The 23,657-nt window shown below is 38.6% G+C and overlaps 3 protein-coding genes across 3 annotated transcripts in view; 1 reads left to right on the top strand and 2 right to left on the bottom strand.

The window, feature by feature from the left end:
• Window positions 1-93: 93 nt before the first annotated feature.
• On the top strand, window positions 94-12,925 carry cry5 (cryptochrome circadian regulator 5). The gene is made up of 11 exons (XM_077195669.1): window positions 94-171; window positions 1,164-1,394; window positions 3,553-3,747; window positions 3,818-3,936; window positions 4,016-4,170; window positions 8,272-8,412; window positions 10,768-10,935; window positions 11,639-11,779; window positions 11,868-12,019; window positions 12,115-12,326; window positions 12,457-12,925. The coding sequence occupies exons 2-11, from the start codon at window positions 1,180-1,182 to the stop codon at window positions 12,513-12,515; spliced, it is 1,557 nt and encodes a 518-aa protein (XP_077051784.1). The 5' UTR covers window positions 94-171; window positions 1,164-1,179; the 3' UTR covers window positions 12,516-12,925.
• foxred1 (FAD-dependent oxidoreductase domain containing 1) lies at window positions 12,837-22,620 on the bottom strand. Its single transcript, XM_077195670.1, has 11 exons — window positions 22,398-22,620; window positions 21,359-21,579; window positions 17,731-17,841; window positions 16,880-16,998; window positions 16,689-16,783; window positions 16,509-16,610; window positions 16,279-16,355; window positions 15,511-15,671; window positions 14,790-14,919; window positions 14,592-14,696; window positions 12,837-13,670 (listed from the first exon to the last, which is right to left on the bottom strand). Exons 1-11 carry the CDS (start codon window positions 22,615-22,617, stop codon window positions 13,416-13,418), a joined length of 1,596 nt encoding a protein of 531 aa, XP_077051785.1. The 5' UTR covers window positions 22,618-22,620; the 3' UTR covers window positions 12,837-13,415.
• A 381-nt stretch (window positions 22,621-23,001) lies between these two features.
• The window catches only part of stt3a (STT3 oligosaccharyltransferase complex catalytic subunit A), a 19,932-nt gene continuing 19,276 nt past the window's right edge, over window positions 23,002-23,657 (bottom strand). Inside the window, exons 17-18 of the mRNA XM_077195664.1 lie at window positions 23,463-23,578; window positions 23,002-23,374 (exon numbers count right to left, since the gene is read on the bottom strand). Of these exons, the coding sequence (XP_077051779.1) occupies window positions 23,336-23,374; window positions 23,463-23,578 (155 nt within the window). The 3' untranslated portion in view covers window positions 23,002-23,335. The remainder of the gene's footprint in view (window positions 23,375-23,462; window positions 23,579-23,657) is intronic.

The raw sequence follows: 23,657 nt of genomic DNA, 5'->3' as shown, positions 1-23,657 counted from the left end.
ATAAACCACTGCGCATGTCTCACCGACCGCATCCTGATTGGTTAGCATTGGACGTCCCTTGGCACGTAAACAAGTCTCTGATTGGCTGATTGTGAGACACGTGCTGCTAAACTCCACAGCTTTTGTAACATTAAGAAAGCTAGGGAGACTTCACGTAACCTGGAAACTGATGTAAGTAGGCTACTGGTGGGGTTTTATAACTTAAAATAGCTATATATCATTTAGTTTAGTTATCCTGCACAATTGACTCAGAATGTGTGATTGTATTTGATTGCAGAGACTTTAAACGCAACCGGAGCAAAGAAAATGCTTGTTGCAAAATAGTAATACTCGCTGCACGAGTATCAGATCGACTGCATAATAATAGTATTAACAACAACAATAATAGTAGTAATACTAATAATGTCAACTAAATGAGCAACATTATTAGTCAGAAATTCATTTCATTGTGTCTAAAACTACATTTTGATTTCTAATAAGCTATTAGACTGAATACTGTTTCCACTCATACATTTAGAAATGTTAAACATTGATAATAATAATAAATGTTTCTTGATCATCATATTATAGTGATTTCTGAAGGATCATGTGACACTGAAGACTGGAGTAATGATGCTGAAAATTCAGCTTTGATCACAGGAATAATACATTACATTTGAAACGATATAAAAATGGGATATAAAAATAAGATTGAATGGAATTGAAAAATATAGTATAATTGAAAGCGGAGATTAAGATTAATTAGACAATCTAATTAAACTATGAGAGCTACAAGACTTATGTTGCGGTACTAAATATTCAACTAATGAAATACCATTAACAATATTAATATAGGCCACAGTTGAAATCTAATTTTAAGTGAATTATGTTTTGGCAGTTCAGACAAAAAGTGTAATGAGCTCAAAGTGAGAGGCAGAAATGAAAGATACTGGTTTGAGGTGGACATGGATTTGATATAAAAAGTTAAGTTCCATTTAAACCACTTAATTTCATTTAAAAAAATAAACAAAAAAGAGAAAATGGGGAAATTAACAAAATATCAAGCAAAAAATACAAAACAGAAATTATGAAAATATTTCTATTGAAGTACATTTTAAAACCAACACTTGAAAAACATTTGTGTAAATGGATTTTTGTGTAAAAAAACAAACTATTTATACCAGTTTTTCCAGTGTGACCATGAGCCAAAACTCCATTCACTGGTTCCGCAAAGGACTGCGTTTACACGATAACCCAGCCCTGATCGCCGCCCTGCGAGACTGCACACACATCTACCCGCTGTTCCTGCTGGACCCCTGGTACTCCACTAACACCCACATCGGCATCAACCCATGGAGATTTCTGATGGAAGCTCTCGAAGACCTGGACTCCAGTCTGCAGAAACTCAACTCCAGGTGTGTAGACTGAGCACCCGTCCCGCGTTGCGTCACCGCACAGCACTTTCACCGCGTGTCCCGCACGGCGCATGTTGAGAACAGGGCTCTCACGCGCATTTCAACCCGTTCACACGCTCACACGCCACACCTCGTATTTCTCACGCTGAGGAGTAAGGGAACTTGTCCCGCTATACAGTTAATGGACGAGGCGCAGGCTAACGGAGGGAAGTTTTCTGCAGAGTTCTAAGCATCTGTCTCGAGTTATACAGAGTTAAATGTTAGCTACCAGCCAATCAGAAATTAGAATTAGTTGTTTCAGGGTAAATTATGTGTTCCCGCTGCAAGCAAGTTCGTTACTAGACAACACGCGCACACACGGAGTGGAAGTTGAAGAGCACGATCTGATGAATGCGGTTTCCGGACATCTTCATTTATTTTTTATTTTTTTTAGCATTTTGATTTTACGATTCCTGGACGATATCTCTCGCCTGTGATCAAAGACAGTGAGAGCTGATGTTGAGGAGTATAGCCAAATTCGTGTTAAATTATTTTTGATGCATTCAAAAACTCTCCAACTGCTTTTAAAGGGGTCATCGGATGCAAAATACACTTTTATATGGTATTTACAAATAAATGTGTCTTTGCAGAGTGTGGACACAATCACCATGCAATGAAAAAAAATCCATTCACTTTTTTTTAATCCTCAAAAAGCCAAAAAGTTGTTGCTCATTATCATTTAAAGAGACATGCACCGAAACGGGTCACTGTGAACAGAGCTGTTTTTGAAGAGGTGAAAAGGGTGTTGTTTTACACAACCATTGAGAAATTTTAACCAAAGTATGTTACAAACTTTACATGAAGACCCAGAAGAATCATACCAACTTGCGGAAAATGGGCATCCGATGACCCATGTAAAGGTGACCGGTTTGGGTCTTGACATACATGCTCAGGGCAAGTTATGACACAATGTTATATACATTGAGTACTGATGTTCAGTTGACTTGTTTGGGGTCAAATTTATTTTTATTTTTCAATAAATTTGTATTTTTTAAATATAATTATATATTTATTTTATTTGGATGAATTTGTCTTTTTATCAGACTTAACAATTGTTATAATTTCCATTTGTGCTGGTCAATTATGAACAATAGGCAAAATTGAACTGCTAGCAAAAATTGAAGCGAATTTGGTTGGGTCGAGGGACCGCTGCTGCAAATATTTGGGTGGCTCCTCCCCTAAATCTCACTCTAAACTTTTGATAAAACTTGAGAGCCCTGTGAGAAAATGTCCCGCTTTTTCATCAGTCTGTTGGTTTTTAATGATCATATTAATAAAACGAGCATGCGTTATTTTGCCTTTTTAAGAAAGCATTTTATTTATTGTTTTTGCGGCGTAGTTTATGAGCTATATTTAACAGCGCTTCGTCAGAAGTACAAATACAACAGCAGTTTCTAAAATCCTATCCAGTGGTTGAAAGCGCAGGAGTAAACACGGACACTAGTGGGTTGTGACGCTGTCAATCAAAATGTGGAGCGGTGATTCGTTCCGTGTTTCTGTCAGAAAACAAATGGATAATTCGGTCAATTAAATTTAAAAATTTTTAACTTGTTGCTGCTGTGTTTGTTTTAATTCACATCCTTTCTAAAAAAAAATATGAACGTTTTTGGTTTAATATATTCTTAATATATAAGACTGTCAATGATCTAAATTCATGTTGGTTTATATTTGATTTGTTCATTATTTATTTTGTTGGATTTCAGTTGGACTTGGTCAGAACTGTGTCATAAATAGTGATCTGCATGATGCGGCTGCCTTTGGCCTCAGTGATGCTGAATTTAAATGTCATGTAAAATAAAGACATGTTATGTTACATTGTGATGTGATGCTGTTTTCTGGGAGGGACTAAAGAACAAAGTATTTTTATCAGCTGAAAGGCAGAATGCAAATGTTTTTATTAAGTTAGATAAACATTATAGAACAGTTTTAGTGTTGGTAACATGTCCCACATAAACTTATAATCCTCCCACATTTGGTTTGTTTGATGGTGGTCATCCAACAGAGAGACGGGAAACTATTCTAAGACAAACTAAAGATGGGGTGGAGGTTTGAGCTAAGGTTCAAATGTGGACAAATATGTTTTTCTCAAGCATGTTTTGTGTAATTCTTGTACCTCTAGGCTGTTTGTGGTCAGTGGGCCGCCCACAGAAGTCCTTCCGAAGCTCTTTGAGAAATGGAAGATCACTCGGTTGACGTTTGAGGTTGATACGGAGCCGTACAGTCAGAGCAGAGACAAGGAAGTCATAAAGTTGGCCAAGGAATATGGCGTGGAAGTTATTCCGAAGATTTCTCACACTCTCCACAACATTGACAGGTAATGCGTCATAATTTGTAAATCAAATTTTGATAAAGATTTGCAAACTCTCACCTGCTTTTTCATACAGAATTATCGACGAGAACAACGGCAAGCCTCCCCTGACTTACGTTCGCTTCCAGAGCGTGCTGAAAGCCATCGGACCGCCTAAAAAACCTGTTCCTGCTCCAACCAAAGAGGACATGAAAGGTCTCGCCCCGACATCATGCTGAATGAGATTCGATCGTTGCTGGGTTTCTCTGCTTCATTATGTCTCTTTCTCCCGAAGGTGTGTCCACTCCATTTTCTGAGGACCATGAAGAGAAGTTTGGGATTCCAACGCTTGAAGATCTTGGATTGGATACATCATCCTCAGGACCGGGTCTGTTCCCGGGAGGTGAACGGGAAGCTCTGCGCAGACTGGATGAGCACATGCAGAGAACGGTACGTGCTGCGTCCGAAATCGCGTACTGTCTAGGTACTATATTTGAAACTTAATTTACTTCACAACCGGGTTCTTCGGACCAAATGGTCCCGAAGAATTTAAATAAAAAAATGTGTAAAATCATAGCTTCATCGGAATGGTCCGAAATTTGGTGACTTTGTTGGTACTTGGTATATGAACACCCCAAAAAATTGGGGACAGGATTTGAATAGTCTAAGTGGTGGTAAAAAAAAATGGTCACACTCAGGGCCTTCGGGTCCAAATGGACCCGGCATAGGAAATGAATGGGAAATTGGCAAAAATGTGACAATACAGAGTTTTTTTGTGCGTACAATCTACAAATCAGCCACGATCCAGAAAAAAAGCACACAACAGTGAAGGGGTGAATCTATAAAACATCAAGAGTGCAAAACAGACACAGACACACACACACACACACACACACACACACACACACACACACACACACACACACACACACACACACACACACACACACACACACACACACACAAACACACTTTTATACATAAACAAACAAATAAATTCAGATTACATAAGGGTTTTGCATTTTTAAAATGCTCAGTTTGTCCACCAGATGGCATCCATCTCATTTCAAAAATTGCTTTTATGAGGTCTAGGCTTGACTCTAAAATGAAATACAGCTTTAAAAAAAATTAAAAAAATATATATTTTTTTTCTATTATATTCAATGGGGGGAAAATGGGTCATATTTATTGCATAAATATTAATTATAAATCTTAAATTATCTCAAAACACCAAAAAAGAAAAGAAAAAATATTATAAAAAACAAGTAAAAAAAAAAATATGATTTTCTTTTAATAAATATGAATCAAACCCTTCCGGACCATTTGGTCCCGAAGACCCTGAGTGTGACCCTGAAATGAAGGACCCCAGAGGGTTAAAAAGTATGTTGTGTATAGTATGAATGTAGGAGCCAAAATGTGTTTATAAGGGTTCTGTGTTGTTCTCATATTTGACCATTGAGTGGCGCTGTGATATCAGTGTATATAGTTAGCCTTCCGAATGAAGAAGATAGGTGTGTTGACCCGGAAGGGCAAAAAGGTTTTAACCGCAAAAACGAAAACGCTGAATCAATGTAAACGTCTCTCTAATACCAAGAAAAAGCAAAATTGGACATTATGCAGAGTGGTGTTGTGTAGTCAAACGTGTACGGTGATGCGACGGAAGATTGATCTTCTCTTTTCTTATGGAGGAAGCAAACAATGTAAGAAACGCAAGAAAGTGAGTCGACCTAATTACTCCGGGACCAAACAACTCAGTAGCTTGAAGAATTAGATTTAGCACCTACAATGAATATGGGTAGTATGAATGAAATTCAGATGTACTACATCTGGCATGTTGTTACTGTCATGTGACCTACCAGCATCAGTTGCGTCGCTTCACTTCCATTCATAAATCCTCTCGCTTGGCCTCATGGGATAGTAAAGTGTCTAGCGAATCGGCTGAAGTAGTACGTCATCCGGGGACTTTTCACCTCGTTTTTCAAATACGATGTATACGGACATATTGCTCCCATTTTTTGTTTATTACTAGGCTACTACTGTTTTCCACGTACTATACAGTAGGGAAGTATTCGATTTCGGACGCAGACTATGAACCTTATAAAAGTCAGACATATAAAAAATTATGAATTGGACGAAAACATTTTTTTACACCAAACTGTAAATTTGACCCTAAGATAAAATCTGTACAAAAATATAAATAAAACTACAACATGCAATATTTTAATATTATATATTTCTACATGAAGACTTCAGATGCAAAAGCCTCTAAGTCTGTTTAAAGTTTTTGTTTAATATTAACATTTTTATCAGGCTCCTATGTGTAGGTTTCTACCCCAGTACCGGCATTTGTGAATAATCTGAGGCTGGGACTGAGTGAGTTTGAAGTGGAAGTATTTGATGAGCGTACACTATATGCAGAGCATTCACTCAATATTATCATCTCATTTTCGACAGAGGTGGCTTTTAGAGGCCTTTATGTATACTTTCATATTTTATAAATGTATATTCATTTAAAAGTTTTTATTTTAATTTTGCTTTGTGGTACTGAAGAGTTCATATATGTGTGTGTGTATGTATATATATATATATATGTGTGTGTGTGTGTATAATAAGATTTCCATTACACAAGAGTAGATGTTTTAGTTCACCCAAAAATGAAAATGATGTCATTAATGACTCACCCTCATGTCGTTCCAAGCCCGTAAGACCTCCGTTCATCTTCAGAACACAGTTTAAGATATTTTAGATTCAGTCCGAGAGCTTTCTGTCCCTCCATTGAAAATCTATGTGCGGTATACTGTCCTTGTCCAGAAAGACAATAAAGACATCATCAAAGTAGTCCATGTGACCTCAGTGGGTTAGTTAGAATTTTTTGAATCATCGAAAATACATTTTGGTCCAAAAATAACAAAAACTACGACTTTATTCAGCATTGTATTCTCTTCCGGTTCTGTTGTCAATCCGCGTTCACGAGTCCGCAGTGACGCTGATGACGTAAGACGCTGCTGACGTGTATCTGGTGCATCCGTGTATTCGGGTTCAAATAAATATGTCTGGGCAAAAAAATGCAAGTCTTCCTCTGTGTGGAAATCCTTAGACATGTTTGTGAAGATTGTTTTGTTTCCAGCGTTCGTCTCCCTCAGACTGTAAACGAAGCTCGGGCGCACCAGACACACGTCAGCTCGTCTTACGTCAGCGGACTCATGAACGCGGATCCACAACAGAACCGGAAGAGAATACAATGCTGAATAAAGTCGTCGTTTTTGTTATTTTTGGGCCAAAATGTATTTTCGATGCTTCAAAACATTCTAACTAACCCACTGATGTCACATGGACTACTTTGATGATGTCTTTATTGCCTTTCTGGACAAGGACAGTATACCGTTCATACATTTTCAATGGAGGGACAGAAAACTCTCGGACTAAATCTAAAATATCTTAAACTGTGTTCTGAAGATGAACGGAGGTCTTACGGGCTTGGACCGACATGAGGGTGAGTCGTTAATGACATCATTTTCATTTTTGGGTGAACTAACCCTTTAAAAATTCATGCTGATTTGTACTCGGCTTTCGCCAAGTCAAGTCATCCTCATTTATATAGCGCTTTTAACAATGTAGATTGTTTCAAAGCAGCTTTACAGAGATAAACATATAATTTAAGGTAACAGAGATTGGTTTAGTTTTATAGTGGCTCTTGAAAAATGTTTTTTCCAGCTAAAGTTAGTTTTGATTGATTCACTTCCGTCTAAATGATCATTTGTTATTAAATTAGGGGCCGCTAAGACGACACCGTTCTCTCTAAACAGACTTTAAACGTGAACCTGTGATAGACGCTGATGGCGTTCACATGCGCATTAAGAATTGATTCTATAGTTATGTGCGTTTGAATATATGTGCGCAGGTTTGTAATTCCTTACACACCATGCCTAAACAAACTACTTGTCTATAAATTTTGATGCAAAATTTTATTTTATCTTATCACTTCGCGTAGGTACACGAACCGAAAAATCCCACAAGGCTTTATCTGTAGAGTGGTATAGGGATCCTCCATAGGGAGAGGCTAGTTGGCACTTCAGCACTGCATTGTCGTCGGGTCCAGGCGAAAGTCCTTCGTCAGATCTGGATCCGGCCTGGATCCGGCAGGCTGCGGGAAAACCTCGGGATAAACAAAGACACTAAAATTAGCGTAGATTATCACTAAAATTAGCCAAGATAATCACCAACTAAGACATAGCTTTACAGTAACCTATGCTTCTCCATCCATTTACGCTTCTTTCCATATGGTGATGTAAATCTCCTTCAGTCTAGTGTTAACACGGGTCAGCACACACAACGGCTGCAACCACAGTGCGGTCCCGCCATGACAACCGTAAATATAATACATACTTTATATAAATATTTGAACAATATTTATAGTGGAAATCAATAAGATTTTAATATTGCTAGAATATGCTACATACATAAAGATGCATACACATTAGTTCCCACTTTAAATGTCTTAATTAAAAAATGAAATATAATATAATATATATATTTTTTGTCTTTTTGCAGGGTTGGGTGTGCAAGTTTGAGAAGCCGCAGACGTCCCCCAACGCCCTGATCCCCAGCACCACCGTCCTGAGCCCGTACGTGCGCTTCGGCTGCTTGTCCGCGCGCACCTTCTGGTGGCGGCTCTCAGACGTGTGCAGAGGGGTACGTCAGGCGTCACGTGACCTGAGCCGCTATGTCCCCTACAGTGCCATAGAGAGAAAGAGTTGCGACACTCCCATAGACCGCCATAGGAGCTTTGTAATGTTGAAGTAACGCGTGTCGGAGCAGCCGATAGTCCCAAACTCTGATAGTTCCAGCATTGAACCCCATTCATATTCAGTGTTTCCGAAGTACGCTCGCTGGTAAATTAATGAAATTACTGTATTTTTTTACTTTAACACACATTAGCCGACCTCTCGTGAATCTAGTCAGTAGTTATATTTTATGTAGCCAGTTTTAGTTAATGTTTATTGGAAGATAATAGGTTAATTGCAGCTATAGCTTACGTGACACTAACGTTAGCTAACTTACGGTAACCTGATGTATATAATATATAATATTATTAATAATATATATATATATAATATTATACATACACACACACGCACACACACAATTCATTTATTTAGGAATTTAATCAGAATTTATAAGCAAGATCACGGATCAATAGCCTAATACAGCCCAGTGATGCTAAAATAAATATCATGAGACGTCCATGATCAGATGAGCCGCTAAAGCCAGTGCTACTACCCATGCGAACATGAACACTAAGCTTTTCCCTCCAAAAAACCCCTAAAAATCTAAGTAATATACAGTATTTCGTTGTCACCCTGCCTCTCCAAATGCAAAACTGACATTAACTAAATGCAATAATGCAGTAACAGCTGAAAAAGTACTTGGGTGTGTGTTTTATTTTATATTTACCGTTCAATAATGTAATCGCTGCTGTCTGTCCCATAGAAGAACATGACAGCCAGTGTATGTTTTGGAACTACTGGGGCTTACATGACCCACGTGACAGCCGTAGCGGCGACATCAAAGCGTGTCGCAACCATAGACTGTAAAAAATAGGTCGCAACTCTTTCTCTCTATGGCACTGGTCCCCTATAGCATTGGTTTTCCAAACCGTGTTTTTGTCTAATCCTGAGTCACTATAGTACACCTATAATAAGTGTTTATATTGGGACTATTTTACACTGGATCGGGTCGCACCGCTGGTGTAACCCAGTGCCTGCGTGACTCGCCATAGACATGAACAGAGAGAAGAAGCTCCGGCTACTATGTTCTTCCGCAAGACGCATTATTCTGTTAATAACATAGACAGTATAAGAAGTGGACAGAGCCGTCTCATTGGAACTCAGTTGAGACAGTTGAAGCCCATTTTTAGCGATTTTTTAGCACTTCCGTTCCTGACGCGCAGACTCAAACCGACTCAAACTAAGCTTGATGACGTGACCAACCTGTCTGACAGACGTAAATCTTCGAGTAGTTGTGCGTGAAAATTACCGACGTTAATCACTTCATATGTATTCACTTGCCACATACCGAATTATTTCCAATTCCCCAAAAACGTTGTTGAAATATTTTGTCCCGTTGCTTTTATGGACTCATTATCTATGGGCTTCCCCCTTGACGGGACGTCCCCTCGATTGCCTGCGAGCTTTTCCTCCTGTCTATACGGTAATGTCTCTATTGTGCGACAAAAAGTCGCGTGGTTATGACGCAATCGTTAGCCTGTTAACAAAAACCCCTTCTACGGGGCCATAACGTAAGATACAAAGTAATGGAGCCTTTTATACATTGTCGTGTTTATTTAGAAATATATAATGGACAAATGAAGTCTTTGGACGCCTCAGATGTAAAGTTACTCGCTGTCAAAGTGACGCAAAAATGAATGGGAGTCAGTGGAATGCTAACAGCGGGTGAAGTTCTGCTACAATGGCGGCGCCCGCGAGGCTTCAGTTTCCGGCTGATGGATTACACCTTTGGTTAATAAACGCATGTCTATTAATCGCTAGAGCGCCAAACGATCATATTACATTAGCTCATTATATTCACGATCCCCTGACTGACCAAAAAATGTGTTTTCAACGAGGTCCCAGACACCAGTCATTTTGTAATAGCCTATATTAATTATGTTTTCCCTACACACCAGTGTGAATACTGATATTTTTTTGTTATTGCATTTCAAATAGGGCCAATTACTAATAGACTACTCCTAGGCTTACGTTTTTAAATTACAAACGGCCGACTGATGTTTTTGTTATAGTATTTTCAATATTATATGCTATTATTTGTGCATAAACATATCTGGTTATAGTAATAAACATACTGTTTGTTTAAAAACAAAACATTTTGTCATCCTTGCTGCAAGCTTACAAGAGCCACAATATCATTAAATGTGAAGTGGGCCCTAAAATATCTTCTTGGGAAAAAGGGGGTCTCAGAGAAAAAAGTCTGGGAAGCACTGGCCTATAGCAGCTGTTCAACAGTTTAGGATTGTGATGTGTCTCGCAGAAGAAGCACTCTGAACCCCCGGTGTCGCTGCACGGTCAGCTGCTGTGGAGAGAGTTCTTCTACACGGCTGCCGTCGGGATCCCAAACTTCAACAGGATGGAAGGAAACCCTCACTGTGTGCAAGTGGACTGGGACAACAATCCCGAGCACCTCGCTGCATGGAGGGAGGTACAGTCAAGCTGTTCTAAAATGGATTCAAGTGTACTAACATGTATTATAAACTTAATGATATAGTGATGCACCAGTATTTTAGCTGAAAATTAATTTGTGGTTTCAGCCGAAAAAGTTTTAAATCACCGTGTGTTTTGACTATGTCAGTGTCTATTTCATGCACAGTCACACAGTGTGGATGAGCTACAACAGGTACACACGTCAGCTGATTGACTAAATCAATTTGTTGTTTTTAATCGATTTCATTGTGATGGATTGTATTCAGTTGATATGTGAACAAATCTTTAATAAACATAAACGTCCAATAATTGCAATGAGCTTTGCACTATATAAGTTGCAGCTTGTTGGCTAGAAATAAACTCTAAAGATATTTTGCTAACAATATTTACTATATTACATTTATCATTCTATTTTTACTTAATCTGTTAGTGATGTCTTGACCGATTAATTCAAACATACATTAAACAATCATGAAAACAAGTGTCGAAACTATTTACATTTCAGCAAAGAATTAATGCATCATTAAAAGGCTTATATTAAAACTGCCTTATGAGCAATACACACATTTTATACACTGCTGTTTTTATTTAAGTGTTGATTTGATTAATGAATCGATTATTTCATCTGATTTCAGATCAATAAAAACAATCATTTCAGATTTGGTGAATTATTCTCAGTTGATGTGTATTTGTGATGTCAGGCTCGCACCGGTTTCCCGTTCATCGATGCCATCATGACCCAGTTGCGTCGGGAGGGCTGGATCCATCATCTGGCCCGGCACGCGGTCGCCTGTTTCCTGACCCGAGGAGACTTGTGGATAAGCTGGGAGGAGGGCCAGAAGGTTTGAGGACCAGTGTAGTATAGAACAATACATCTAGATGAGAGATATAATCATTAACCTGCTGTGTGTCTGCTCGTGTCATCCGCAGGTGTTTGAGGAGTTGCTGCTGGATGCTGATTGGTCGTTAAATGCAGGAAACTGGCAGTGGCTCTCAGCCAGCGCGTTCTTCCATCAGTACTTCCGGGTTTACTCTCCCATCGCCTTTGGCAAGAAAACCGACAAAAATGGGGATTACATCAAGTTAGTTTCTTTTTTACATTCTGTTCTGGTTTAAAAGTATCTGAGAAACAACTACTTACTAAATACTAACTCAACTCTCTTCACATGTCTACCAGGAAATACCTTCCGGTGCTGAAGAAATTCCCTGCGGAGTACATATATGAGCCCTGGAAAGCTCCTCGGAGCATTCAGGAGAGAGCAGGGTGCATTGTGGGTAAAGATTACCCTCGTCCTATTGTGGAGCATGAAGTCGTCCATAAGAAGAATATTCAGAGAATGAAAGCAGCGTATGCAAAGCGCTCTCCAGAGGACAAACCCATCACTACAGGTAACAATACAGACCTAAAATATCCATATTATTCACATATACAATTATAAAAATATATTATCTTCTGATGAGTTTCTTGACTGAAATCGAGATTTTGAGTGCGAGTTTGATTCTTGTTTTCTCTGTCCAGGTGTAAAACGCAAAGCGACGCCTGTCATTGACATGCTTCAGAAGAAAGCAAAGAGATAAAGACTCTCTTCCTGAATATTGATATACTGTGTTCCTCTATGGGCAATTATGGTTATTTATACTCTTTATAACTTTGATATATGTGTGATGCAAAATTTTAAAAGATTGTTTAGCTGTCATGGTTCTTACACTAAAGAACATGCTGTAAATGTGCAAGTGTTAATGTTTCAGATTTTCTGCTTAAAGAGTGTTTTTTTTAAATTTTGTATTAATTTCTTATAAATGTATAAAAATTCTTTGAGCTTTGATTCTTTTTAAAACTTTAAAGTGTGTGTATAAACATATACACACACACACACACACACACACATTTACACACACTTTAAAGTAAAGCAGAAAATGGCATTTATATATATAAAAAATCAGATTTTTTTTTACAAAATAAAATAAAATTATGCTACCAAAAAAAACAGCATTTTTTCACGGCATTCTTCCACAATATTCACATCCATATTAACAGACATTTAAAAATGTACAGATTTATAAAATTCAGTCCATGAAGGCTGCTTCACATTTAAGGACAAATTTTTAAAGTTTATGATTATTTTTGGTATTAATTTCTGAAACAGTGTGAATAAGACAAATCTAAGAAAATATAAAAAAAATATGATATTTCATGATCTATGTCATATGCATATTTAAATATACGCAATTACAAAATAACAAATGAATTCCCTGATCTCGACCATAAGTCATTTCAAATATTTCTTGAACAGTGTTTTGTTTATAACTCTCCTCTTTAATGCCTAATAATTCAAATTGTCTTACAATGTTTTGTTGGACTGAAACTGAAAAATCGATTCCACTGATCCGTTGAGAGTTCTGACTGAACCAGGATGTGCTTCTTGTTAAGTGCCTCCATCCTGAGGACACGTCCCCTGTGTTTGTGCTCGTCAGTCTTCACACGATGTTGCGCTCCAGCATGGGCTCCCGCAGGAAGATGCGCTTAAGGTCAAAAGCACTGAGGTTGACGGTCTTATAGCCGCCGTCCAGAATCAGCTCAGCCACAGCGAGTCCGACCGCAGGAGACTGCTGCAGTCCGTGCCCGCTGAAGCCCGTGGCAAAGTACATGTTGGGCACTAGAGGGTGCAGTCCCACAATGCCATTCTGGTCAAAGGTGTTGTAGTCGTAAAATCCAGCCCACGCACTTGAAACCTGACAAATATAAAGCAAAGTTCTTATTTGGAAGAAAAAAACTAAGCGGTAGAATTCTACACCTTTTAGTATGCACACACAGTTCTAAGCCATATACTGCACTTTACCATCTTAAAGGTGCAGTGTGTGATTTCTAGCGGCATCTAGTGGTGAGGCTACGAATTGCAACCAACAGAAGTTACGGTGGCTGACAGGAAAATATGTCATCGTCTGAGACAGCAGACAGCAGCAGTTCAGCAATGAGGTTTCTTTACAAGGATAAATTAAGAAATTATGTTTACTTGATTATTCAGTAAAACTATATGTTATTGTGAATATTATTGTTACTTGTTCATCATGTGTCAGTGTTTTATTTGCCGAACTAAGCTTGCTTCCTTGCACGAAGAGCAACATAGTAACGAAACGCGTTTGTCCGTTTAGGGCCACCGTAGAAACATGTCGGCACATTTCAATGATCGGGAACCCGCGGTGTGTGTAGACAGAAACTGCTCATTCTAAGCTAATACAAATATAACGGTTCATTAAGTAAGGTCTTTATACACCACTGAAAACTTCTTTTTCAAGGTAGTGAGGAAACGCGCTCTGTAGCGCTGTGTGTTCGCTGTCGGCTACGCTAGAAACATGACCACACAATATGTCGACCTCCATAGAAGGGGGCGCCCGCGGTTATGGAGATATAAATGTCTCATTCTAAGCTAATAAAAACATAACGGTTCATTATGCAAGGTCTTTATACACCACTGAAAACATAGTTATGGATCTTATATTGCATTTATGTCAGTAGATCCTCAGAAATATTACACAATGCACCTTTAAAATATTAGAAACTGCTAAATTAGTCCCAAGACAATGAAAGAATAAGAAAACTTTCCCTTCACGAAGTGGATAACATGAATATCAATTCTATATTACGACTTTCACCTTCAGTTGTTCAAATGCAGGAATACGATTGGCCAGACGAGGCCAGACCTTCTCTTGAAAAAACTCGTAGTCCACATCAAGGTTACTGACATCTGGTTCTTCTGTCTGCAAAAGGCAGAAATAATATATGGATTAATGAACAAATGCATGCAGACTATGAAGCTAATACTTTTGAGTTCAGATCAAACATGCCTGTACCTCCTCCGGTGACATTCCCGTGAGGTAATTTCCTCCCAGTCCCTCCCGCCTACAGTAAACCCCGGAGGAGTCGATCAGGAACGGAGTGTCTAACCCGGGTCCATCGGGGCAATGCACCACATAAACAAACCTGTGAAGGACACCAGTGATGCCGTCAGTGAGACGCCACATTTATTAATTCATTAATTATACCATTAATGACATTTTAATCATTTGGATTGTTAATGGATTAATTACTTAAAACCATTTAATTAATATTTTACTATATTAAAAAATATATAGTCTATAGTTTTTAACATAGTCTTATGTAATATTTTTTATCAAATACTAATGAAATTGAATTATAAATAATATTTAATTAAGTAATGAACTTTTATATCATCTTTTTTTCAAAATCTATTTTAGAATATTTAGGACTGCTCATTTATTCAAATTACATATTTAATTCATATTACATGATCTAAAATATTTTTTTCAGTTATTTTTGAATATTTAGCACTGCTCATTCAGTTAAATTACAATTAAATATTTTTTTAGTGTGTGAAAACAAATTATATTTAATTAATTATAATATTTAAATAACAACATCATATAAAAATATTATTTATTTTAGTGTTTATGCAACTGCTTATTCATCCAAGTAGGTAAGAAACCATTGCAAATTACCATATAAAAACTTCACAAGAAAAATTAAAAAATGTGAAGAAACATGAGTTTTAACCTCTTTCTGGGCTCCACAGGAAACGGAATACCAGATATGGATTCTTCCGGGCCTAATCCGATGCCTAGCATGGCGGCGATCTTCCCTGAGTTTGCACCTGCTGCATTCACCACAACGGCACTCTCCACGGGCTGATACTCCAGACTGTTGGGCATCTGCACCTGAACCACATCACTTCTGTCAGTGCACTTATAGAGCATCTACAGTGCCTAGTATAAGTGAACACGCCCATGCTAAAGTCGACTAAAAAGAGGAATAAAAAGACTAATCTTTTGGAAATTGATCTTAATGCCTTGATTTAAAAAATGAGGGAAAATCCAAACTTTAAGGACACCAATTTTCTTTGTGAATGAATAATGTATCGTAAATAAATAAATGTTCTTCCTTAAAATACAGGTTGTGTAAGTCAGGACACCCCTGTGTTAAACTCCCATAGAGTCAGCAGATTTTTATTATTAAAGGCCAGTTATGGCTCTATGGGAGTTTAACACAGGGGTGTCCTGACTTACGCAACCTGTATTTTAAGGAAGAACATTTATTTATTTACGATACATTATTCATTCACAAAGAAAATTGGTGTCCTTAAAGTTTGGATTTTCCCTCATTTTTTAAATCAAGGCATTAAGATCAATTTCCAAAAGATTAGTCTTTTTAGTCAACTTTAGCATGGGTGTGTTCACTTATGCTAAGCACTGTATTGAAGACGATGAAAACGAGTTTAAAAATAGTGTTATACAGCTGGCGGGTTCTGAGATGTAGCATACTTACATTGACATATTTTATCCTTTTGACATCAACAAAATCTCCATCTGTGATTTCTGCCACATTTGAAGAGTATCTAAAGCCTGAAAATCACATTCAAAAGAATCACCACAAGCTTCCTTTTCAAAGTAATATTTTTTTTTTTTTACAAGCAAACCTCTAAATTTAAAAAAAATAACAAATGTAAGAAATCCTGCAGTATTATTTTGACAAAAAATATAATTGTCAATCCTGACCTGTGACCTCTCCGAAGCACTGATAGACTCCCATAGACACGGCCTTGCGTCTGAGAGCGTTAAGGAGAGACCAGGGATCAAACCAGCCCTCGTTCTCTAGTCCTGGTGAGGAATAAATACGTCACTCAGTAACGAAACTCACACGTGAGATGCTTCAAAGATTGGAAAGCATTGACCAACCAAGAGAAGCCAGAGCGACGCCGTCTGTGTTTATCCAGGGGAAGCGCTCCTTCAGCCGGGACGGGGACAGGAGGGCGACCTTCGCACCAGCGTGTCTGCAAATTAAATCTTAGTTTTATTAATCTTTAACTTTGCATTGTGAGTCTGTTTATCAGATGACAGGAAAGGTTGAGGTTAGTTAGTCCTGTCACCTTTGAGTGAGGTAGTTTTCCTCCATAATATGAGCCGATTTCTCACTGGCGAGAAAGAGATATCCTGAATGATTAAACTGCAGATCAACGGGTTCTTCATTTACCACCCAGAGATGATTCTGTGGCATTTCAGCAGAACAGAAATACAAATTTACTTATCAGTATTCTCAAAATCTAAACCAGCACAAATGATCCTGCTTAACACTTAAAGGGATAGTTCACCCAAAAATGTAAATTCTGTCAGTAATTACTCTCCCTCATGTTGTTCAACCCCGTAAGACCGTCACACGCAGGCTCCCTATTGGCCGACGCTGGTCATGTGTGTGTGATGCGTGTGACGTACAACACAGAAGCGCTGCGCTGTTACACTAGTGAACTCACTCGACACCCACAGAGAAGGAAATCAATAGTTGAAATAAAGTCGTTATTTTTGTTTGTTTTTGCGCACAAAAAGTATTCTCGTCGCTTGATAAACTTAAGATTGAGCCACTGTAGTCACTTGGACTATTTTAACGATGTCTTTAATAACTTTTCGGGGAACAAGTGTCAATCCCTTAGAAGCCTATGGAGGAGTGATCCAGCTCTCAGATTTAATCAAAAATATCTTAATTTGTTCCGAAGATGAACGAAGGTCTTACGGGGTTGAACAACATGAGGGAGAGTAATTACTGACAGAACTTACATTTTCGGTCGAACTATCCCTTTAATCACGTGTAGAAACATTTACAACAAACTATTTATTTTAAGTCTCCAGAAATATCTCCATGTAATAATTTCTGTATGTTACAGTGCATTTGTAACAAGAATAGTGTTTCAGGAAGCTTTTAACAGTGCAATATAAAAGTTTTTACATTAATGTTTTTCAAGAAATCAGCCGAAGTCATTGACAGATGGATGTTTTCTTCGAGGGAAAACTGCTGCCGAATCCCACCACACGACAGCACAGTCGACGCCTGAGAATACTGCAGAAACAAGTGTACAAGGAACAAAACAAAAGTCACACACACACAAATATATAACTCTAATTCTGAAAGCAATCACATCATTACCAGATGGCACAAGCTTTTCTTGTGATGCAATTAAAAACATTAATTGCGTCATCATTTTCTCACCTTTATGTTGTCATGTTTAATTCACAAGAGAGAAAAACTTCAACATGAGTAAGACGAGGCTTTACACGGAGCGGATGGGATCGTTCATGGGAACGCAGGATTTCTCTTTCTTCCGAGGCTCCCAGACACTCAAATCCCTAGCCGATTATTATTCTTTAATTCAGTTTCATTTGAATTGAAGCGGTTGCATTGTAAATCTAATTTGGTTGCGTCGTATAAATAATTGATGAAGCAGGGGAAAAGGGTCATAATCAAATACATGTTCTTGAATATATTTAATTTAAAACTTCTGTGCATTTTATGAACTAAGGTTTGTGTTACCATAATAGTGATATTTATCCAGGTTACGATCATTTTCCTTATTTCACTCTGATATTCATCATCAAACCTTTCTCAGTGTAAACCTAGATTGAATTTTTCAAATCGAATTAAATTATTATTAGCCTACTTGTAATTATTTGATTAAATTTCATTCGGTTTCCCCTAGACATGAATATGAGCCCATGTCTGTTTGAAGCGCGACACGAGAAGGAAAATCTACGTGCTTGACCGACATAAGGTAAATGATTAAAAAAAAAAATATTTTTTGAGGGTGAACTTTTAAAAGACATGATTATTAAATCCAGTGTTGTGTAAGTTACTCAAAAAAAGTAATCCACTACAAATTACTAATTACTACTTTAAAATTGTAATTTGATTACATTACTGATTACTGCATGTAAAAAGTAATCAGATTACTAATTACTTTACTTTCAAGTTACTTTGAAAACCTATTAAAACTACAAGAATACACTACAAAGTGAAACTCAGTTCTTTCCATTATTTAATATTGCAGAATACAGACATCCCAAGCATATTGATAGTGGCTCCCTGATGCCCGCAAATTAGTTAAAATCTCCCGGCATCTAGAGCGAGCGAGCGAGAGCGCATGCGAGACAGAAGAGACTGTGATCCAAACCGTGTAACGCGCACACGGCGGAGAGAGAGAGAGAGAGAGAGAGAGAGAGAGAGAGAGAGAGAGAGAGAGAGAGAGAGAGAGAGAGAGAGAGAGAGAGAGAGAGAGAGAGAGAGAGAGAGACCGTGCGTGTGTGCAGATATATATACACTAGATGTCGCCTGACTCGCCTTGGCTACGGCAGTCAGGGTGGGAAATTAACTTTTTTGCCCACCAGCCACAGTGGCTAGTGGATGCCCAATTTTACCAGCCACTTGTATTTTTTACCAGCCACTTTTTCTGGAATTCAAATTTATGAATGAGAACTGTGACTTTGATAACATTGACGTCCATTACAAATATGTCATTCGTTTTATCCATTTAACAATACGAGTTATGCTGCACTCAGGAGCCAATTTATGTTTTCCTCCGTGGATGCTCACAGGCTTTTTAAAAAAAAAACAAAGCACTATTAGCACAAACAGGGCTACCATAATATGTAAGCAACATGTATGTACATGTTTGTATTTTTGAGAGAATAATATTATGCATGGTTATTTTACAGTTTATTTTTTAATATTAGTTAAGTCTGTATGACCATAAACGATGGAGTATTTAAATGTATTTTGCTGCTATTTGAAAAAAATCCAGCAAAACGCGCCCGCGTGTTTGTCGACCCCAGAGGGTTAACTCGATAATAAAGCCGTAAAGTAGGCTATCTTTCAACTCAGGACAGCACCACTTCTCACAAATACAGATAGGATTGGAGATGAAAAGTTTAACTGACACGTAATTGAGCTCCGGAGCACCCACGGTATCGGCTCCTATCCTAGCCGCTGCTAAAACTATCCCTAAACTAAAAAAATGATAGCTATCTAGCCATCACAAAACACAACTTCAAGTTAGTAATTTACTTACTTGCACATCCAAACGTAGTCCCGAAAAGGTCTGCCCTTTTTGCCGATCGCATGAACGTTTCTGAATAGAATTGGTCATATTCATTGACTCTATTTTAAGGTTAGTTGTTCCTCTAACGAAAGAATTGTTTGCATTTTCGGACGACGCATAGGTTCGACAGTAAGCGAACTTAGCAAACCCTCGTTTTCCCTTCGTCATCAATGCGCCACTTGTTAGAAAAGTACCTTCACTTTTTATTTACTTCGCCCTCAACAGGTTGTACATTCATATACAGCTGACTCCGCGGCGGGCCTCTTAACACCGGGTATATTTGTTTAATTTTCCTTTCGTCTGTACCTCAGCTATATGCGTCACGGTCCGTTCAGCGCCGTGTCCGTGCGCTGTGTCCGTAAAGCACAGTGCTGAAAACCAATCAAATTAGTTACTCGACAAAAGTGCATTATTTTTACTTAGCAACAGCATTCTTTGACAAAAGATGTCTAATCCGTTACAAGGAATGTTTTAAGTAGTAACCAATAAAAATATGTTTTACAATTTACCCGCCACTGTGGCTGGTATACAAGGCAAAGTCACCCTCCACTTTGAAAAAGTACCAGTCATTGGCTGGTGGCGGGTGCTAATTTCCCACCCTGACGGCAGTTCATTGGAACGAAAGCGTCAACAGAGCCGCCATCTTGGAACAGGGGAGCGCCTCCTCTTTAATGCATCAGCATCAATGTAGGAAAAGGTCTAACGGAAATAAAATCGTCATGAATGCGATTTTTCTAGTTGTTTTGATTCGCTCCAAGGTCAGACATGCATTTATCATTGAGTCCAGAGAATAAAAAAATAAAAAAAATAAAATAAAAAATCACATTCTTGTGAAATGTAATCGCTTGCTGTCTGGTTTTTAGATTTGATTCGTGTGAACATCCATACGCAGCACAAAAGTCCGGCATTATCCAGGAATTCAGCGTTTCCCAGCTACTTCCTATGACAAGAGCCCTGTTCCAAGATGGCGGCGGTTTTGACGCATGCTTAGAAGCCCAAGGCGACAGCTAGTGTATATATCTATGGCGTGTGTGTGTGTGTGTGTGTGTGTGTGTGTGTGTGTGTGTGTGTGTGTGTGTGTGTGTGTGTGTGTGTGTGTGCGCCTCATGAAGCGCGTTCTCCAGTAATTCATTAAAGCGCATGCTCATTAACTGACGCAGCCGGCCAAACGTGATTAGAAATGCATTTTACTTTTTGTTTTTTTTTAACAAAACATTTGTAACGCAAGTAACTTAATTTTATTGACATCAGTAACGGTAATCAAATTACATAAACTTTAAATGTAATGAGTTACATTACTGCGTCATTACTGCGTCATCACGAAAAGTAATTAGAATACAGTAAAGCGTTATACCCAACTCTGTTAACCTAGCCGATTCAGTCTCAAAACCTAGTGAGCTGCTTACCTTTACAACACCTTTGTAGAATCAAAAACATGCTCACTAGTTTCTGAGACATGCTCCTAGTGCCCTTGGCTAAACTCACGGTAGGGTCCTTCTCCACCACCAGCACTCTCAGACCGTCCCTCACTCTCTCCTTCCTCTTCAGCCAGTACGCGATGGCCCATCCCACGACTCCGCCTCCCACGATCACCACATCCGCCCTCTCGGGGGGCAGGCCCGGGGTCAGCTCGAACGGGCTCCAGTCACTGCCGGGCATCGCCGCGGCCGCCTTCTCCCGAAACGCCCGGAACTGAGCTTCCAGATCTGCAACGAGTTACACATGACGGATAACATAAACGAGTATATGTTTTATTGGCTGGAGACAGAGGTTACATCATTACCAACAAGTCTAGAAACCAAACTGTGTTTGTAATATTGTTAGATAAAGCAGCTGAATTTTAATGTGAATGTAATGCTGGTTTGTGGTAAATTTCTCCTTCATACATGTAAATGTAGGAAGAAAACCTTATTTTATTTGGTAATTATCTTCAATCCCAAAAATGCAAGAGAGAGAAATATACGGCTAGGATTACTTAAATATCGTAAGAGATAATTTCAATAATTTTTTGATTACAGTTTAGTATTAGTCTGAATAATATTTTTATGCAGGAGGCGAATTTACAAATCCTACTATAGTGAACGCCAGACTTATGAATATTAATTACTAATTAATATTCATAAGTCTGGCGTTCACCGCAGTAATTATAAGTAGGCGCGTTCAGTTCGCCTTCACTGAGAGGAAAGAGGTAGTTGAAAAAATCTCTGTATATTTTTTGTTGCAATAAAAAAATATATATAAAAAATAAAAAAGTTAGGTAGCTGGCCAATCAATGGACGAATGACTCCTCCGAGCAAGGGTTGGCTCATGAATATTGATTAGATCACGTGACTGGACGCTCCGAGGAAGCACACCAAGCAACGCCCGTATGACCAAATTAATATTAATAAGCTAACCTTTCGCATACTAGGATTAGAAAAACGAGAATGCGTGGTTCTTGCCACTGCTTAAATCTCGCTCTGAAGGGTTTAACGCCTGCCATACTGGTTTAAACACATAAAGTATATTAAGTGGATCAACTCACCTTTATTAAAGTCCTTTTCAGCTCTCCTGCTGCTGCTTTTAAAACTGCGACAGGGCGCTTTCGGGGCTCTGAAGGCAGGGACGGAGGACAACAACTTACGCCACATTGCAATTGTCGTCAGACTGGTGTTTTTATTCAAGGAAAATACACACACTCCAATCACCTTCACACTGACGCGCCGTTCACAGTGGAGCGCGAGACCGTTCGGCCATGTGCGCATGCTCACAATGACGTCACAGCAAGACCAGCCCACACGTGTGGTCTCATGAGTGGCCAATAGGGGGCGTGTGCAAAAGCTGCTAAGATAGTATCTCCCTTATATTGTGTGATCGATATTTTTGATTTTACCCAGCCGTTATATGGACTGTAAACATAGGAAACTCAGTGTAATATGCATTTTAATTTTTAATGCATGTATGGGAGGTGGGGGAATCTGTTCTATTTCAATGCATTCAAATGCTTGGTTCTCAGACCTTCAAATCCTAGTCTAAGCATATTGGTGGTGTGATACGTTGATTGGGGTCTAGATCCCAGTGAGTCTGGTCATGACACAAACTTGGGCGTGCATGTGATTTTATTGGTTAAAAAGAAAGACACTGATCAATTTTATCCCTGTCACTCTTTTATTCACCCATTTAAAGAAATCAAACAGTTATCTGGCCAATCGATTGCAGAAATGACGTCTGAACATTTTTAAACATTTATCCCTCACCTTTTCAGGTGATCATTTGACACGTTTGCCCTGAGTACAGACAAAACATCGTATTCGAAGATCAAATTTTCAAAAAATAAACCAAGAAAAAAGGTATGAAAAGAAAATCTCTTTCAGCAATTACAACAAAAGTATAAAAAGTTTTCACGCTTCTCCTCGATGGTGGGCAGCAGGCGTTCAGTGCTGTGTGTTCGAGAGGGGGGGCGGGATTTTGAGTTTCTGGGTTTTACGTTCTTGAGAGGCCGCGGTTGTCGAGGTCTTTGACCTATGGAGGTAAAGCAGGAGATCATTGGATTAAGGAAGGTTTGGAAGGACAGCGACGGTTAAAGATGCACAGGTGAGCTCAAGTTTACCTTGTATATCCTGACGAGCCAGTGCTCTGTAGTGTACGCTTCCTCCAGCACATCCAGCTCGAAGTCCTTGTTGCCGATCTCAGCGTTACGAACTCGGTCATAACCAGGAGGACGCTCTGAAATAAAGGTAAACATAGTTCTAGTCATACAAAACTTCTTAGATTTTGTTTGGTTAAAACCATGAATTAAAGTTAA

Source organism: Siphateles boraxobius, unplaced genomic scaffold, assembly GCF_051911475.1.
Source record: "Siphateles boraxobius isolate OS27281-9 unplaced genomic scaffold, OSU_SipBor_1 34, whole genome shotgun sequence".
In the NCBI taxonomy this organism is placed as follows: Eukaryota; Metazoa; Chordata; class Actinopteri; order Cypriniformes; family Leuciscidae; genus Siphateles; species Siphateles boraxobius.
This window is presented reverse-complemented; position numbering and strand designations above follow the sequence as displayed.

Bases quoted from the DNA above. Each gene is read 5' to 3' on its own strand.
- cry5 (XM_077195669.1), top strand. From the start codon at position 1,180: ATGAGCCAAAACTCCATTCACTGGTTCCGCAAAGGACTGCGTTTACAC. The intron at 10,936-11,638 runs GTACAGTCAAGC...TTGTGATGTCAG, and splicing joins ACCTCGCTGCATGGAGGGAG to GCTCGCACCGGTTTCCCGTT. The intron at 12,020-12,114 runs GTTAGTTTCTTT...CATGTCTACCAG, and splicing joins AAAAATGGGGATTACATCAA to GAAATACCTTCCGGTGCTGA.
- foxred1 (XM_077195670.1), bottom strand. From the start codon at position 22,617: ATGCGCACATGGCCGAACGGTCTCGCGCTCCACTGTGAACGGCGCGTC. The intron at 16,611-16,688 runs GTTGGTCAATGC...ATTCCTCACCAG, and splicing joins CGTCGCTCTGGCTTCTCTTG to GACTAGAGAACGAGGGCTGG. The intron at 14,697-14,789 runs GTACAGGCATGT...TGCCTTTTGCAG, and splicing joins CGGGAATGTCACCGGAGGAG to ACAGAAGAACCAGATGTCAG.